Genomic DNA, 13,730 nt, shown 5'->3' on the forward strand with positions numbered 1-13,730 from the left:
CTCTTGTGTAACCTGTCCTGAGACTGGTGCTTTCCTTGCACTTTCCTCTGGCCTGTGTGTCTTGTGCCCCCTTGTGTCCATTCTGAGAGCTGCAAGGCATCCTGCAGCCCCTGAAGCTGGTGGCATTCCCTGAGCCTCTTGGTTTTTGCAACAATACTCACTCAGGCTTATTGCAGAACACCAGGCCCTGTAAAAGACAACCTCAGTTTTCTGAGATACAACCGTTCCACACACAAATAATGGGAATATTCTACCAGCATAGTACAGGCTGTGCTAGGCTTATAGGTGCTTATTAGTGTTTTCCATCCATTCACCCGTTATGCAAACATTTATGCATTCATATAGTTAACATCTTTTAAAATTAAAGCCTGTGCCCTGGCTGGTATGGCTCAGTGGATTGAGCATGGGCCTGGGAAACAAAGGGTTGCTAGTTCGATTCCCAGTCAGGGCACATGCCTGGGTTGCAGGCCAGGTTGATGTTTCTCTCCCTCTCTCTCTCCCTTACCCTCTCTCTAAAACTAACTAACTAAATAAATTTAAAAATTAAATTAAATTAAAGCCTATCATGTGCCACACCGAGGCACATAATTCTTCAAGCATTTTCTTTCTTTTAAATTATTTTATTATTGTTCAAGCACAGTTATCTGCATTTAGCCCCCACCACTCCAACCCCAACCATCCTCACCTCTCTCCCCTGCTTCCACCCTCCCCTTGGTTGTGTCCATGTGTCCTTCATAGTTGTTCCTGAAAACCCTTCTCCTCTTCCCCCCATTAGCCCTTCCCACCTCCCCCTCTGGTTACTGTCAGATTGTTCTTAATTTCAATGTCTCTGGTTATATTTTGCTTGCTTCTTCGAGCATTTTCAACATCAAGATAGGGCTTGACACGTGTTGAGTTCTGAATAAAAGGGCATTAAATAAGTGAATTACTGAGTTAATGGATAAAATGTATCATGATAGAAACAAGAGTTTGGTAGTCACTATGAACCAGATCTGTCTTATTCCATCATCTCTCAGTCTACCTTTTAGAAAGCAGTGCTTCATTGACCTGGGAACAAAATTATTCTAAAGTTATTCCAGAGAGAAGATTGGGGTGGAAAGGGCTTAGGTAAAATTAGGAACTTACTCTCTAGTCTCTGTGGTGGTTTATAAACCATGCAACTCACTAACCCACCTCTTGGTGCTTCTAAGACCCACCAGATGAGATGCAAGCTATAGAGAGATATAGTTTACATGCTTACCAAAATCTCACTTCTTTTTCTTTTGGCCTTCTCAGTTTGTTCATGAGTGGAATCATATAATAGAATCTTGGTCAATGGAATGAAAATAGAAGTGATGCCACTTCCAGACCTAGACCATGAATACAACCAGTGGTGGTTCTGTGCCTCCTTGCCCCAGTTGCTGACATGATACAGAGGAAAGAGCACAGGACTCAGAGGCTGTAAGGGAAGACAGAGACACAAGCTGGAAGGAGCCTGGGTCTTTGAAAGATTGTGTGGTACACCATCTCTATTCTCTGGCTGCCAACTGAGCTTTACATGGTAATAATTAAATTCATAATTCTGTTAAGCCATTAAAATGCTGGTGTTTATGTGTTTCCATAGCTAATGTTACCTTGACCAACATGCAGGCACCATTACCTTCACAGCTGATGGGATCCAACCTGTTGCCCTCAAAAAACAGCTTCAACTCCGGGGACTTCTGAACATCAAACTCCTTCCGAAGTTCTGTCTCAACTGTAATGTCCACTTTGCCAAAGCTGACCCCATTCTTGCCTTTGCCCATCATCTCCACGGCTTTGCCCAGCTCCTCAGCTAAGTTCCAGGATTGCTTTGAGGATGAGTTGTCTGAAAGAGCCAGTGTGAAGCAGAACTTGCTAGAGCCTCTCCCCCTCCTGACTCCCAAGGAGGAAGCTTGGTTTGGCTACTTAGCTCCTGAGCCTTTCTCATACTCTAATGATTCAGGGTGAATTTTCAGAAATGTGACACATGGTTCATGAAGTTGGCCACTTTGAGAGACACACATTAGGGTCTTTTGCGGGGAGAAGTTTTCAGCATCACTGGAAACTACGCAGCTTTAGGCAACTTAATCTTTCTAAGTTCCAATGTCCTCAAGAGTGAAGGGGGGAAATGGTGGCACCTCATGGAGTTGTCACAATCAAAGGATTTGCTTAGCAATCAGTTGTATAGTGCTTATTATCTTTAAGAGAGTTACATGGATTAAGCCATTTAATCCTCCTAGTACCTCTACAGGGTATTGTATCTCAATTTTATAGAAGAGGAAACTGATGTGCAACAAAATGACCTATTCACCCAAGGCCATGTGGCAGGCAGAGATGGAGCCAGGATCCCAACCCACATTGTTGGCTCTCTAACCTCCACCTGCCCTGTCAAACCCTTAGCACCCACTGTTATTATATATTAACATATTAATATTATATATAACTATATAATATATAATATATAAACATATACATATAAATGTACCATACATTATAATATATAAAATATAAAATTTAATGTTATATATTATAATACACATATATGATGATTACTGTTGTTATTATGAAATTTCTATGGTGAGAAATTATAGGGGACCAACAGAGAGACAGAACAAGAGAGTACGATCACCATCTGGTAGAAAGTCTTGTAGCTAACAGGCTAAATTTGGCCTCCATAAAATGTGGCAGGGGACTCTCAAGTAAGGAAGGCCATGAGTGGGAATTGTTGGTTAGGGAGAGGTTATGATGCTCTCCTACCTTCTCTTGTGGGGAGGGGTGGTCAAAGAGATCTCACACTCTAGATTAAGATTTGTACAGTGACAAATGGTTACTAGACTAGTGATCACACCATAACACATATAAATATAGAATCTCTATGTTGTACACCTGAAACTAGTATAATATTTTATGCCAACTATAATTAAAAATTTAAATTAAATTTCTTTGCCCCTCACATTATTGGGCAGTGGGTGGAGGTAGGACAGGGAGCCCTTCTTTGGAAACAGCCTCAGGGAGCTGGCATATGATCCTGGAAGCAGATGAGGTATTCCTGGCCTAAAGGAGGAGGACTAAAAAGCAGTCAAGTTTGCTTTTCTCCCTACTGATAACATTGTGGGTCCCTCATCTGGCCCCCTCACCACCTGATGTCTAAGGCAGGTGGGCTGAGCCAAGGCACCTTTTCCAGCCAGAACTCTATCTTTTTCAAACACCCTTGTCCATCTACAGCATGAGAGAAAGAGCAAATCACCTCCACTGCTGTGGACAAGGTCCAAGTTCAACAAAACCCAGAAAAGCCAGGCCTGGGACAGCTGGCATGTGCCCCATTGCCAATCAGCACACCTGTTCCTACAATGGAAACTGAAAGTGAAGGATTATTTTTATTAGACACTCAATCAATGAATGGAAAGTAGAACCTTTCACTTCCTCATAGATAGATCAATGCTTGTTTGCTGCCTGCTTTGTTACCACAATTGCCTTCAATACCCCTATCAGTCACCACCTGCTGACACTGGCCTGTTGCCAGATGCTCTGTCCTGCAGGCCTCTCCCCTGGCTTTCTTGTAGATTCAGTGGTGCCTGACTCAGGATTGTCTATTGACATAGCCTCCAAATCTGAGTTTCTAAGGGAAGGAGCACAGGGTAAGAGAAACACATGGAATGGTTGTCCAAAGATAGAGTTTTAGAGGTTCCACACATAGCTCAGAGCTCCCAAGTGTCCAAAATGAAAGAAAGAAAGAGGTGTGACAGCTTGAATGCTGGGATCTGACAGCTAAGAGGAATGACCTACCAATAATAGTAATGGGGATTCATCCATCTATCTATCCAACCAGCCAGCCAGCAAATCTATATTATGACCTGCAATGTGCCAGGGACTGTTCTAGGTTCTTGGGATTTAACAATTAACAGATAAAAATCCCTGCTCTCATTGGAGAACACAGAAAATAAACAAAATAAAGTAGGATGTATTCTATGTTAGAGGCTGAGTGCTATAGGAAAAAAGAAGAAGCAAAGCTGGAGATTCAGAGTGTCAGAGGAATTGAGTTTAAGTAGGGGAGCTAAAAGAGGCCTCACTAAGAAGGGACATTTTAATAAAGCCTGAAGGAGGTGAAAGAGCAAGCTATGTGGATATCTGAAGGGACATGTTCTAGGCAGAGGAACAATAAATGCAAAGGCCCTGAGGTAGGAACATGAAGGCAAATGAGTAGACTATGACCTTTCCTCTGAGGGTTGTAGAAGATACTGAAGGGTTGCGGGCAGAGTGAGATGTGATCTGACTTACTTTTTAAATGGATTTTTCTGAATGTTAAATGGAAAGTAACCCAAAATGGAAAGGGAGTGGACCCAGGAAGACAAGTTGGAAGTCACTGCAATAATACAGGTGAGAGATGGAAATGGCTTAAACTAAGGTAATGGCAATGGAGGGGGTGAGAAGTGGTCAGACTCTAAAGATAGTTGGGAGGGGCTAACTGAATTTATTGATAGATTGAATATGGAGTGTAAGTGGAAGAGAGGAATCATGGTTTTTTACTTGAGCAACCAGAAGGATGATGATCATGATGATCATGATGATGATATGATGAGGAGGAGGAAGATGATAGTAATGATAGAAAGATAACACCAACATTTATTGAGCACTTACTATAGCAAGTATTTTGCTAAGTGTTATATGTGTTTTGTCGGTTAATCCTCAGAACAATACCTATGAGTTAGCTACTATTACAGGTGAGGAAATTTACAGACAAGGAAGCAAAAGCCCAGATGTCTTTATGCTAGTAAGTAGCTATGCTGAGTTTCAGCTCCAATATCCATGCTCTAACTGATCTTATAGTTAAGCTAGCCTGAAAAATATTCCTTCTTCCTCAAGGGGAGTTTTGGGGTGTATTTCCCATATCCCCTGTTTTGGGTGGTTCCCATCAAAGCAGATAGATTCTTTAGAGCATATTTTCTGGTTTCTGAGGCTCTGGAAGCTTGAGTTCTGAGTTTGTAAAGGTGAGATGAATGCATACACCCCTCAGGTCTCAGAGCCTATATCCTGCCCTGGCCAACTGGAAATTCTGGTTTGGGTAGGGCATGGAGACACTTACATATACATCGATGCTTGAGCACAGACCTCCTTAGGTCCTGAGCTCCACCTAGGTCATTGTCTGGCACATACTTGGTACTCAGTGAGTGTGAATTCTTTAGGTTAACTCATAAAACAGTTATGGTGATTAACAGTACTTGAGGCCCAGATGAGGTATTTTTAAAATATCTCCATGTCTTGGTTTCTTTATCTATATAATGGGGATATTAATAGATCCTATACCAGAGGATGACCCAACATAGTAGGAGAAGGTAAGTAAAATTCTGGCACAGAAGTGCCCAATAAACATGAACCATCATGATGATGTAGGTGGGCAATCTTTGGCCTTGTTCTTATAGAGTTGTCTCTGGGAATGGAGGGTCCTATGGACATGTCAGGATCCTCAGCAGATCTTCTAGTTTTGGGGGAAATGAAGACAAGGGTGACTGGCATCAAGTCACCCAACTCAAGGCTTTGGCCTGCCATGTGGCTGTCAAGTGGATTTAGGGTAAGCAAATGGGAATAGGTTGTTCTCTGCCTGCCTCAGTGAAGTACAGACATGTTCATGGGTAACAGACCTAGAGTCAATATTTTCCTTGGTCCTTAGTATTCAGATAACCCTGGGTTCCCTTTTCTGAGCTGCCAGTATGAGTCAGAGTAGAGGCTGATCAATCAGGGAGGTGTGAGTACAAGGACTGGAGATTAGTTTTCAGCACAGGGAGCTGGAGTCTGCCTTTCTTTAGATTGTGGGTCTCAATGAAGAACACTTCACCATGTCTGGAGACATTTCTGGTTGTCACAACTGGAATGCTACTGGTCTCTAGTGTGAAAAGACTGTGGATGCTGCTAAACATTCTACAATGGACAAGACTCTACCCCCTCTCCCAATATGCTCAACAAAGAATGATTCAGCAAAAATGTCAATACTGCTGAGGATATGAATCCCTATTTTAAACCAAACTCCAGATCAAGTATGGAAAATTATTCTGAGAATCAGCCTCTTTCCCATTCCATACGGCCATTTACAGAGCACAAAGGTGCTCACAGGTGGTGAGGACTTCAGCATGGTCATCAACCCTTTCTAGTTCCTCAGGGGCCAGCCAACAAATTCCTCTGACCATTGTAATCACCTACAAAGCTCCAAGGGTTCTGCTGTTTATCCGTATAATCTCATTTTCTGCTACTCTTCTCTTCAGCAACTTAGCTCCATCCACTCTGGCACACTTCTGCCTCAAGACCTTTGCACTTGTTGTTTCTGCTGCCTGAGATGCTCTACTCCAAGATATCTACAGGGTTTGCTGCCTTACTACCTTCACTGACACCTTCTCAGGAACACTATAGGCCAAAGGAACACTCATTCACTAATTCATTTATTTTTTTCAACATCTCTACAGACTTACCATGCTCCAAGCACAATGACAAATGTTAAGAATCAAAAGATGAATAAGATTTGGTCCCTATCCTCCCTGAAGCACACAATCTTAAAAACGGTTTCAATACAGTGTCACAAATCCTATGAAAGGGTGGGTACAAGGGCTATGTGAGCACATAGGATATAAGAATAGCCATTCCAGGTAAGAGTGAGGTGAAGACAGCCTCATGACAAGGTGATTTTATGAGTTTAACTCTCCCAAATCAAATGAAGAAGTACACAAGGATACTACAAGCAGAGGCAAATGTGAATGCAAAGTCCCCAAAGCCTGAGTCAGTGTGACCTATCTGGAAATAATTCAGGGTCTAGAACATAGTTTTCAAAAGAAATGGGGAAGTTGGCCTAGGCTAGATCAATCAGAGGATATTATAGCTATTTTAAGGAGAATGGGGTCTTATAGAATCTTTAGGGTTTTTTTAATCAGGGAGCAACACCATCAGATTTGCATTTTAGAAAAAAAATATGTCTGGGTTCATTGTAGAGACAGGATAGAAAGGAGAAGGGAGTCCATCTAGGAAGATGCTGCAGTGGTTCAGGTGACGAATTATGAGTCTAGAATGAGGGCAGTGGCAGGGGAGATAGAAAAAACTGAAGATTGCAGAGGGCTTTGGGAGGTGGTATCAACAGGACTTGGTGATGGATAAGAGGTAAAAATAGACAGGAGCCAAGAATGACTTTGAGATTTCTGACTTTGACATTGGGTAGATTATGGTGCTGTCAGTTAAGGCAGGATGTGAGAAGAAGGTGGCTGGGAGAACATCAAAGATGATGGGGTCTATTTTTGGACACACACAGCATTTAAGATCTGCAAAGGATATCCAAGAGCAAAGATCCCCCTGACCACTGGCTTTTGAGCTTGGACTCCTTGGAGAGAGGAGAAAGTGGACAGCCACTAAGGATTTGAGAGTTACCAAATAAATATTTCTCTGTGATAATATTAGAAATATCCTTTCTGTAAGGAGCCCATTTACTCATGGAAAAAAGCTTTTATACTACTTTTACCAAGTGATTAGTTTTTCCAAAAGTCACTTTAGAAAGATTGTAAGTGTTTCAGAACTCACTTTTGGTTTAAATTGTATATTAGAAGGAATTAAATATTCAAATGTAGTGAGTTTGAATGTCTCTTTATTTATTTTATTTTATTTTTAACTTTTTAAAAATTGTTGTTCAAGTACAGTTGTCTCCATTTTCCTTGAGTGTCTCTTTTACATAAGAATCTGTGCTGGTGTTCACTGCTTGGAAATACCCACTGGTGGGAATGCTTTAGGTTTCAAGTGTTCAAATTGGTTGTTATCAAAAGTAATTAAAGAATTTAAAATTGACTGGCTCTCTGTATAGCCCTGGATTCAGTGTCAATCTCTAAGTGATAAAAGGTCAGTTAAAATCCCCAAGAGTCATGAACTTGCCCTTCTGCCCTGCTTAAAACAGAGTACTCCTGCATTCTCACGTGGACCAGATGTGTTCCCTAGTCTTGTCCATCTGCGGTACCATTTTGGAAGGTTAAATGTGTGTTGATATGTGTGTTGTGTCATGCAAAAATGTGTGGCTCTAAATTCTTCAGCAACTCTACTGAGGGTCCAGGATTCAGCAATTAGAACCACAGCAAAAAAGAGAAGAGAGCTTGGATGTCTGACTGTATAAACCATTACCTTACAATTAATTCCACAAGAAGCAGAGTAGGGTATGGCATGGCTGCACGAGACCACTGAGGAGGCACTGGGACAAGGGCAACTGAGTTACTGATAATGTAACATACCCAAACTCCATCATGGAAGTGGCATCACTCAGAGAGGATGTATCAGATGAGAAGAGACAGAGATTGAGAAAAAACTGGGAGGCCTGAATGTCAGACAGGAGATTCAAACTCAAAGTTAAGATAGGGGTATGATTCTGTGGAGTTGGCTGGCTAGGGATGTGGCAAACTGACAGGCAAGTTTTCTGATCAAAATGGAAAATCATTAGTCAGTTCCAGCCAATTGTCAAAGTGTGAAAATAGTGCTTCCAGATCTTCTGGTTTTTTCAAGAGCAAATATAAATTCAATTTTAATTGTGAAATCTTCCAATTTTTAAAACACTGTGCACACTAAACCTAACTCACCTACTGGTCATCTTCAGCCCATGATCTGCCTGTTACAGTTTTGGTTTCAGGATTATGGGAAAGAAGAGTAGACATAAAGAAGAACTGAGAAAGAGAGCCAGAGAGATCAGAGAGAACCAGAACATAATGGGCTCATGGGCACAGGGTCTCAGCATGGAGCTGCAAAGAGGTTACGGAAGGTGAGGAGCAGCAAGTACCCCATGGATTTGGGAGCCACATGTCCTTAGAATGTTAGCTTGAGCCAAACAGGGTCTAAAATAGATCCTGAAATGTGTGCCCATAAGATAACCTTTTCCTGGTGGTTCACAGTCTGGAAGACCTTATACCACCAAGGGTATTTCTCAGCCACTTCAAGTTTTTTGACCAAAAGCCATTCAAGTTTTCTATATCAAAAAGTAGACACAGTGAGATTAAGGAAGACAATGTCATGTTCTCCCCAAACCCTGTTTTTTCCTCTTCTTTTATATGGCTAGAGTACCTTTCCCCAGCCTCCCATTCAGACAATGGGAGGTACAGCCAATGGCAGAGATGTGGCCAATGGAATGTGTTTAGAAATGATGTATAACAGTGTTTCTCATGCTTTACAGTGTATGTGAATCACCTGGGATCTCATTAAAGTGCAGATTCGGATTCAGTAGGTCTGAGGTGAGTCCCGAGATTCTGCATTTCTAGTGAGCTCATCAATGATGCTGACACTTCTAGTCCATGGACCACACTTTGAGTAGCACTGATGTCCGCCATTTTCATGGCTGGCCTGGTCCAGAAACATGTGCTCTCTCTCCCTCTCCTTTGGCTGCCTGGAGACAGAGGGTTCAGTGGAGTACTCTAGGCCCTAAATCATGCTTGAGTCACTTGATGGGAGGATCTGGGGTGCCTGAATGACTATGTGGAGCACAGCTCCTCTGAAAACCTTCATGGAATTAAAACACAAGCATGAAATGACACTTTATGAACCAGGATTTGAGGGGTTATAAAGTTTAGCTTTCCCTGATAGTACAGTGATCTTTAAAACATCTAATCAGAATCAGAAGAAAGAAGGAGTTTGAGTGTAAAAGTGGGCAATCAATTTTAGAATTTGTTTCTTTAAAGGATTTCACTAGCATTATAAATCCACAATATACAAAGTGCTAATAAGACAATTGCATATTTAAGTTAGCCTACTACCTTGGATATTGTGGCAAATATGTGAATCAGCCATTCACAGCCCTCTTTTTCTCTTGTTTTCTCAACCATAGAGGTTAGAAACCTAAACCATTCATCATTCCAGCCACCTCAGTAAGGAGCAGCCATGGGCCCTAACCAATAAGGTATAACCAAAGTCAGTGGTGGGGATCCTGGAAAAGGTTTTTTTTTAAGTACCACACCTGGATGGTACATATCTGTCCATTAGCAGTTTACCTGTCCCCCCTTTCTTCCTAGCTAGATGTGCAATGCAATGCAGGGCATGCCACGGCCATCTTGTGACCCTGAGGTAAAACATGTCAAGGGTAAAGGAGCAAGAAGGTACAAGGAGCCTGGGTCCTGGACACTGTGGAGCTTAGTCATTGACCACCTATCTATGGCCCACATAGGATATGAGATAAACTCTTGAATTTAAGCCATAACTAGCAGATTCTTTATTATTTGCAGCTGAACCCAGTCCTTACTGACAGGAAGTTGATGAGTTGCATATGTTCAGGTGCCACAGGGTCAGAGAATGGGAACTCATGTTTGCTGAGCACCTTCCATGTGCCAGGTCCTTCCAGACACTCCCAGTTGATCCCTATAATGACTCTACCAGTTTCACTATTTCCACCTTACAGATGAGGAAATTGAGACATAGGCATGTATCCAAGGCCACATATTAATATCTAGTTCTTGGCAGAATAGAGCTTCACACTCAGGCTGGCTCAATTCTTAAACCCATGTCCTTTACACCAAACCTTGATGTCACTTAAGGACCAAAGTATGTACATGACTCAGTTTAAGAGAAACTCTTTGGGTTTACCAGTACTTTGGCATAGGGTCTTTGATAAATTTGGGCATCAGCAACCATAGATTCCAAAGACTTCTGCTGACTCTACAGCTCTGGCTGAAGATCCCCCATCACTGGTCATCACTGGGGATCCAAATAGCAAGGATTTCTCTCACCTGAAGCCAAACTTCAAGCTTCAGATGCATTTGCATTGGCCTGGGAAGCCCTTGTGTATGTTAAGACACGAGGGCATGAGAACCAAGCCACAGAAAACTGCTTAGTGGATTTGCAGATGGAAGAACCATTTCAAGGACATGTCCAAGCTGTCACTTCTCCTTGGGGGCCCCAAAGTATAGAGTTTAGACTATTCTAATAGCATGAATAACATTTTAAAGAGCTTCTTATGCCTGTGATATTTCTAGCTTAAACTATAAAATCTCTGAGGGCAGAAACCAAGGCCCGTTTTCTCAGGGGCCCCAACAGGACCCACTCAAGGCCTAGAATGGAGTAGGACTGTGTAAAAGTGGGGTAAATCAGAATTCAACAGTAATAGCTCTGCCCAATGAGTGATCACTAAGAGCTAATGACTGCCTATCTGAATCCATTTCCATCATCCCAACCACCTGCAAGGGAGAAATTACTGACCCTTTTATACAGACAAGGAAGACAGTAATAAGAATAAAGAGAATGGAAGGCAATTTATTCTTAAACTCTTATTATGTACCAGGCACTGTGATAAACACCCTAGGAATTATATTACATTATTAATACTTCTATTTCACAGCTATATAAATAAAGGTTCCCAGAATAACCAAGGTCACTTGCCCAAGGTCACCTCATTAATAAGTGGCAGAGCCCAGCACTTGAGCATGACTGTGACCCTCTACAGCCAACTTTTTCCCATGCAGTGTTCAGACTGGAGATAGTAGGGAATCTTTAAAGGGCTATGGTTACAGGAGGGCAAACAGAGAGGGGGGAAAATAGCTACACATGCACAGTAGTCAAGAGGAGGGAGGAAGGGGAATGTGGGTGGGGGACTGCATGGGAAGAGGTAGAAACCAAGAAGTGAAAGGCACCTGACCTACATAGGCCTGCTTAGTAATGGAAACTTGGGCACTGCCTCTCCTCTGGAAACTTGGATGGGTACTGGCAAGCCTGGAACATCCTGGAAGTGGACCTTGGGGGTTGAAATGGAGCCAGACACTTTCCAGAAGTGACTCTGAAGTCAGGATTCTGGAATCAAATATTCACATTTACTTTCTGTATCATTCCAATTTTTGTACATGGGAGGTGTTAGAACCCAGGGTTTTCATTGCTTACTTGTGAGCTGTGTGACCTCAGACAAATCACTTGACCTCTCTGAATTTCTGTTTCCTCAGCTATAAAACAAAATGTATAGTTCCACCACACTGGGTTGCTGTGAGGATTAAATGACTTAACATTTAGTAAGGCACTAAGGACAGTGCCCAGCACAAAGGAAGTGATCACTATGTGGGAGCTGTCATGAAAAAACCTTCCACCCTATCCCCAGGCATAGCTTTATGCCAATGCCTCAGGAAAAGGACTACCTGCTCTTCCCCCCAGAATATCTGCTCATGCAAAGAACAAAAGCCCAAAGAGTAAGACTGGCCATGCATTTCAGATGATAAAGATAATGGTCTAAACTCTCTTCTTGAGAGCTTTCCCATTGCTGCCATCATTTATTGTTCTCTGGCTGTGTTCCAGAAGCTTAACATATTACCTAATTTAAACTAAACAATAATTCTGTATGGTCATTTTCTTCATGTAAATTTTACAGAAGAAAAAATGACTGAGGTTCAGAATGCTAAGGACAACTGAAGGTAAAGCCTGGCTCCTTGTCTTCAGTGAGACAGAAGAGCCACATATAAATCAAAACTGTTGTGGCAACATTGTACAATATCTTGCAAACTGTTTAACTTCCCTGCACTTGTATTCTTACCTGGAAATTGGGAATGATGTTACATACACATTATTTTTTAAAATATTAATAATATGTGTTCTCATATGTTTAGCAATTTATAAAAATCTTCTGTCCTCCAGGAGCAAGGATGCAGGTCTCACCCAACCCATCAATCTTTCCCCAAGGATTGAGGGAACACTCACAAAAAAGCACCATGAGGAAGCGGGTCTGGTTGAGCATCTGGGTCAGGCTAGGGGGTGTCAGCACCATCAGGTGGCCTTCCTCCATGATGTGCAAGGGCTGGGACACGTTGACATTGATATTCTCCTTGATGTCATCCTCTGGTGAGCCCTGGACTGAAGATACACAAAATGCCACCACCAGCAGCCATATCCAAAGTAGCTCCATGGCTGTCCTGCAGGGCAGGAGGAAAAAAAAACACAGGTGGTGGGCCCCACATCATGACACCCTCCCCTTCTTCTTTCCTGCCCACCAATCCCTGTATGCAGACTATGGCCTGATCATGGCCCACTGTCTCCCTAGCAGTGCCCACAGCTTGGCAGTGGTCTTAGAGGAGAGGCAAAACATCAGGTTAACTTCAGGGCTCATTTAAACTGTATAGGGATAGCTCAGAGACACAGGACCCCACTCAGAGCAGCAAGAAGCCTAATCATGTACCAACCTCTGAGGCCACTGGTTGCCCAGACACCAGGCAAGACTTTTGAAGAGATAAGTCCCAGGTTGAGCCTCTGGATCTCAGAGACAACCAGCCTAATCCCACTTCACAGCCTCTGTTTCATGCTCCTCTAGCTCCTGCTTGAATGCCCCTTATCCCAGAAAGCTTACTATCTCACAGTGCACTCCACTTGGTTTTAGAACAAATGTTTTCCTCAAGTGAAATTATGTCTTTTAAGTTATGACTAAGAGTTCCAACCATGATGGAGATGTAGGTAGACACACTTCTCTTTCTTGCACAACCAAAAGAATAACAACAACCAATCTAAAAATAATAAACAACCAGAAATGCCATAAAATCAAACTGTATGGAAATACAACAACCAAGGAGTTAAAGAAACATTCAGACCAGTAGGAGACAGGCAGCTGAGTGGAGAGGATGCAGGGCAAGGCAGGGCTGGCTGAATGGGAAACTAAAGACTCAAAACTAGCTATAAAATACTGCAGGGGTTGCCACAGCAGGAGAAACTCCCAGTCTCACATGAGAGAATTCTTTGGAAAGTAGGGATAGAGCAGAGCAAGCAAGCCA

At 42.4% G+C, this 13,730-nt stretch overlaps 1 protein-coding gene across 1 annotated transcript in view; it reads right to left on the bottom strand.

The window, feature by feature from the left end:
- The window catches only part of PDILT (protein disulfide isomerase like, testis expressed), a 117,563-nt gene that overhangs the window by 58,674 nt on the left and 45,159 nt on the right, over positions 1–13,730 (bottom strand). Inside the window, exons 2-3 of the mRNA XM_024560304.2 lie at positions 12,670–12,881; positions 1,640–1,846 (exon numbers count right to left, since the gene is read on the bottom strand). Of these exons, the coding sequence (XP_024416072.2) occupies positions 1,640–1,846; positions 12,670–12,881 (419 nt within the window). The remainder of the gene's footprint in view (positions 1–1,639; positions 1,847–12,669; positions 12,882–13,730) is intronic.

The sequence above is a fragment of the Desmodus rotundus genome, chromosome 1 (genome assembly GCF_022682495.2).
Source record: "Desmodus rotundus isolate HL8 chromosome 1, HLdesRot8A.1, whole genome shotgun sequence".
In the NCBI taxonomy this organism is placed as follows: Eukaryota; Metazoa; Chordata; class Mammalia; order Chiroptera; family Phyllostomidae; genus Desmodus; species Desmodus rotundus.